The sequence below is a fragment of the Tupaia chinensis genome, unplaced genomic scaffold (assembly GCF_000334495.1).
Source record: "Tupaia chinensis unplaced genomic scaffold, TupChi_1.0 Scaffold000042_1, whole genome shotgun sequence".
Taxonomy (NCBI): domain Eukaryota; kingdom Metazoa; phylum Chordata; class Mammalia; order Scandentia; family Tupaiidae; genus Tupaia; species Tupaia belangeri.
Window position 1 is genome coordinate 3,677,746 of NW_006159497.1, and position 5,072 is coordinate 3,682,817.

A 5,072-nucleotide genomic window follows, 5' to 3' on the forward strand; every position below is an offset into this window, starting at 1 on the left:
TCTGAGGATGGGTCTCCTGCATGGGAAAGCCTCCCCCCCTCCCCCACCCCCTGGAGCGCACAGTAGTAAGGCCTTGGTGATGTCACTGAGTCCCAAATAGGGGAGCCCCGAAGATCAGCAAAGCCTGGGCCTGCTGTACCAAGTTGGAAGGAGACGGTTGAGTCCTTGTGACTTCAGGGGCTCTGACCTGGAGGCTCCCAGCACAGGCCACAAGCTGGATCTGCGCCATCTGCTCCAGACACCCCCAACTAGGGCTGTGTCTAGACCCAGAGCTCCAGCGCCCACAGTTCCAGGCCTCACGGCAAAATGGCTTCTCAGTGTGGATGCTTCCCGACTCAGGCAATGAGTAGGCTGCCTTGCGGGGCTCAAACCCTGCTATCTGGAGACCAGGGAGCTGCTATGGGACTGGCCGGAGGACGAAGAGGTGGCGGCGCTGAGCTGGGAGAAGCCACTGGTACAGGATTCCAGGCTGGACATGGAGCCCCTAGGGAGGAAGAGCACACACCTTACTTTCGCATGGCGACAGGGCCCTGGGGCCCACACAGCAGGGGATACGCTGTCGATGCTGCAAACGAGCCCCCAGGGCTTACTCCGCACGCTGGGAACCGCCAGCGTCAGGGCCAAGCACAGAGGGGAAGCCAGTGATGGAGGAGACAGCAGGCCTCGCCCACTTCCCTGCACCGAGTCCCAGCACAGGGCTTCTCTGACCAGGGCCCCAGGGTGACCTTGAAGGCTCCACAGCCCCACCGCCAGCCAGCCTCACTCTCTGGCTCTCTGTTGTGGAACCACACAGGCCTCTTCCAGCTCCTCGTTAGCTCCTAGCTACCCAGAACAAAAGCACAGCGGTGTGGGCGAGCACTTCCCGTGATGGAAGCGTGGTCCCAGTCTGCACCACCTACCAGGGGGTGCGGAGCACTTGAAATGCAGCGGATGCAACTGAAGAGCTGGATTCTAATTTTACCACCCCACGGCTAAGGCTGCGTTTCTGTAAGGTACTGGAGGCTGCCAGATCGCACGGCACAGTTTCAGGCCTTCGCTACTGAAAGCGCCACCCTGGGACCAGTGGCTCGGGCAGCACCAGGACTCACAGGGATACAGAAGCCCAGGCCCCCAGCTGCAGAATTGCCCGTTCCCAGGAGACCCCCCAGTGGTTTGCACACGCACCTCTTAGATCTCGATGTCAACAGCACCACCCGGCCCTGAGGGCTCTGACAGCGGGTTTAGTCCACTTGCACCTCCTGGCTGTGCGACCTTGGGCAAGGACCCCGGGCTGCACACACCTGCGTGGCACCGCTGTGGCCCACAATCACACACGGGTGTATCTGCTCCCCGCTCCATGACTGAGGCCCTGCCTGTCCCCGGCATCCCAGCACCTGCCCTCTGAGCTGCTTTCCCACCGGGCTCCTGAAGGACAGGAAAGCAAGGTCCCCCCACGCCGGCCCTGACAGGCTGGGATGTGGTGTCCAGCATCCCCTCCAGGCCTTCCCCTCCCAGCACCTCGGGGCAGACTGGTGCAGTGTTCTCTCAGGAGGCCGCAGTGCCCTGGGGCCCCGGGACCGGGGTCTCGGCACCCTCCTAAGAGCCTCCATTTTACCCCAGAGCGAAGACTCTGAGGCATTATCTTTAGATAAAACGAACACACCGGACTAGCTGCAGGACACGGCTGTGATATGCTAGTCGAGAGGGTCCCTGACCCCAGATGCCACCGGCTGGAGAGCTGGGGGAGGGGCACAGTGACCAGGCCCTGTGGGAGCTCTCCTACCCGCCCCTTCTGCTCTGTCATAAATAAAGAAAAAAGACTTTGGGGGCCAGCATAGTATAGCTGTTGAGGCACTAGATTCCCACGTGGCTGACTACGGTTCAAGTCCCAGACCCAGAGGCTTGAAACCCACAGCACATGTGTGCATGTGTGCCCCAAATCCCTAGAACAGAATACAGGAGGGCTGTGGATGCCCACCCCCTGGGGCTGATTTCTTACCTTCTGTCTCTCCAGTGAGTACACACGCCCTATAGCAAAAAATCTCTCTTTAAAAAAAATACTTTGAAAAATAAAACAAAAACCTCACAGATACATCACCAAGCGAGACGTGAATCATATCCATTTTCAAAAGGTAAAACAGAAGTGTGTGAAGTGCCTGCTCCCCCCCAGGTCCCCTGCTTCATTTCTGCTCTCGCACCTGCTGTACCCCCAGGTAACGGGGCTGTGACGGCTACGAGCAGCTGACCGGACCCAGGACCTTTGGCCAGCTGCGCTCCTGGCCCCTACCTGAAGTCCTCGGACGCCAGCACCTCACAGTAGTAGAGGAGTTTACACTTGGGGCCGGGGCTGTGCAGGGCTGTCAGGACGTCGTCCACACCCGGCAGGCTGCAGGCCACACTGCCGGGAGGGCTGTGCATTTGCCACTGGAGCAGGTAGACCCCGGGCCACCGGGTCACGTGGGAGCCCTGAAACAGCAGCCACACCGAGTCCTGAGCCCTGAGGGCTCCCTGTGGCCAGGCCGGGATAATGGGCTCCCTCCCCCTCTGCCCCTTCCTCTAACCCACCCACAAGCTCCCTGTAAGGGGCCCCAAGCCATTCTTGCTGTTACCCCATATCCCAGAACTAGAATTCCTTCTTAATCTTGGGGGAAGGAGGAGGCTGGGGGTGGCATGCAGCTGCAGGACAACAGGGGTGTTGACACCTGGGTTCTATGGGCTGAGCGGGATTTGCAAGCCTAGGAGATCTGGAGGACCCTGGGCGGGAAGCCTTCGCGTGCTGGAGTTTGTTGGGGCTGAAGAGCCAGATAGAGAGGTGTCAGTGTGACAGGAGGCACTGTGAGGAAGGGGCGAGATGTCCAGAGGTCGAGGGGGTAGTGTGTGAGGGGACAGCTTCCGTGACCTACTCCAGGGACCCTATGGTGAGACAGCAGTGTTTGCCAGCTTGTGGAGCCATGTGCATGTGTGTGTGTGTGCACTGGTGCGTGTGCGTGTGTGTGTGCACATGTGCATTGCATGTGTGTGTGCATGTGCAGTCTGTGGACTTCTCATGCAAAGAACTTGGACATCAAATGAAACCTCCTCCCAGCATGAGTCCGTGTACCAGGAAGAACGGTGTCCCGGATGCATGGATCCCTGGAATCCCAGAATGAGACCTGGTTTGGAAATAGGTCTCTGCAGTTAAAGACTGAGGCCCTAAATACAAGGTGCCCTTCGAAGACGGAGGGAGGAAGATTTGAGACACAGAGGGAGGCCACGGAAGGATGGAGGCGGAGACAGTGATTCTACGCCAAGGACCACTGGGAACCCTGGGAGCTGCCAGAGGCATGGCATGGGATCAGAGCCTACAGAGGGATCAGGGCCCTGCCAACACCCTGACTTTGGACAGCGTCCTCCCGAACTGAGATGATAAATTTCTGTTGTTTTAAGCCACCCCGTGGGTGGGGACTTGTCAGGCAGCCCTAGGAATTGAGTTATTAATCGATCCCTATAGGATTCTCGTTCTCAGATGGGGAAACTGAGGCGCCCGCCCCCAGCAGAGCACTACATACTTTCTCGACGTCGCACTGGCCACCATCCAGCCAGGCAGCACCCCCAACATTGCATGCATCCCCCTCCCCACTGTCCTGCAGGTTCTCTGAGGCGGGAACCACCCCCAGTTCCCCACAGCTGCGTCCCCGGGAGCCCGGCCCATGCCTGATACTCAGCTCTGCACGAGGGTCAGCCCGCAACGCAGAGAATGCAAACCTGGATGCTCTCCCCTTCCCTGCAGACAAGGGGGGCCTCCACGCGGCTGTAATCGGTGCCCAGGACCCAGCCTTTGTCGATCAGCTGCCCGCTGGCCCTGGCCCCAGGCTCCCGGGCGCCCGGCTTGGGCACCTGCTTGGTGTGGTATAGGCTGAACACCACGTCCCCTCGCAGGATGTCGAAGTCCCAGGTGATGACTGACTCCCCCTCCAGAATCTCCACTGCGACCTGCATGAAGACGGGCGGGGTCTGAAGGTGCCACCGAGAGCAGGTGCTGGGACTGGGCAGGTGGCAGCAGCGGTACCCACGGGGGCCTCCTCTCCCGGGCCGCACACTCAGGCCCACCGCGGGGCCGCAGCTGCTCAGGGCCCTGGCTTCCCCTCCCCATCCCACAATTGCCTCACAAATGGGGCCACCTCTCCCTGAAAGCCCTGGAGGTTCCACCTGGGTGACCCTCAGCCAGTGACGGATGTGAGGGCACACGCCAGCCTCCCTGCCCTCTGCCCATCTCTCCAGCCGGCTCGCCCACCACACATCGCTGGCACGAGGACCCCGACAACTCCCCAGCCCAGGGCTCCCCCAGCTCGCCCGGCACCTCGTGGGGGACCCCGCGGAGCACGCTGGCTGAATGGTAGGTCTCGCTCCACTGCCGCGGCTGGTCTTGCTCCTGCTCCTCCTCCGTCAGGTAGAGGGACTTGGGCACCAGCCCTCCTTCGGGAACATTACACTGCGGCCGGAGGCAACGGGCACAGTTAGGGCCGTCCAGGCCTGGCCTGACCCACAGAAGCATCCCCTGAGCCCTGAAACAACGCAGACCAGCAACCCTCACAGAGGAGGGCATCGAGGCTCAGAGTCAGGCCACTTGCTTAAGGTCACACGGGGGCAAGTGGCTGAGCCAGCTCGTGTTCCTGACACAAGCTGGACCAGTGTCCAGGCTGGAGGCCTCTTCCACACGGCACCCCCTCAGCAGTGGGGACAGAACAGTCACTGAGGCTGTCATAATCTGTGGGTTTCCCCAAACCAAAGGGGTCCCCAAGGGCCAGGCCTTGGGAGACCCTCTGCCATCAGTCAGTGACCCACCCGCCTCATTTCACCTGCTAAAAAGTTCATGCCAGCCACGCACGGTCACTGCCCACCCTCCTTCAGAGAGTCCCCTCAGAGCTGCTGGCCCTTGTGCCCTAAGTAAGCCACAAATGTGGATGAAGACGGGGAAGACAGGTGAGCCTAGGAAAGTTCCCATGGAAGGTCTTTTTCTAGCCAGAATTATGCCCGCTTGCTGCTTGGTATTTCTTTTTTTTTTGGAGAGATTTTCACTGTAGGGCGCGTGCGCTCGCCAGACAGACAGAAAG

The 5,072-nt window shown here is 60.3% G+C and overlaps 1 protein-coding gene across 1 annotated transcript in view; it reads right to left on the reverse strand.

The window, feature by feature from the left end:
• Positions 1–61: 61 nt before the first annotated feature.
• SEC14L5 (SEC14 like lipid binding 5) overlaps positions 62–5,072 on the reverse strand; it is a gene marked incomplete at its 5' end in the record, with an annotated part of 47,810 nt that continues 42,799 nt past the window's right edge. Inside the window, 4 exons of the mRNA XM_027773075.1 lie at positions 62–484; positions 2,267–2,445; positions 3,724–3,951; positions 4,319–4,450. Coding sequence (XP_027628876.1) covers positions 376–484; positions 2,267–2,445; positions 3,724–3,951; positions 4,319–4,450 — 648 coding nt within the window. The remainder of the gene's footprint in view (positions 485–2,266; positions 2,446–3,723; positions 3,952–4,318; positions 4,451–5,072) is intronic.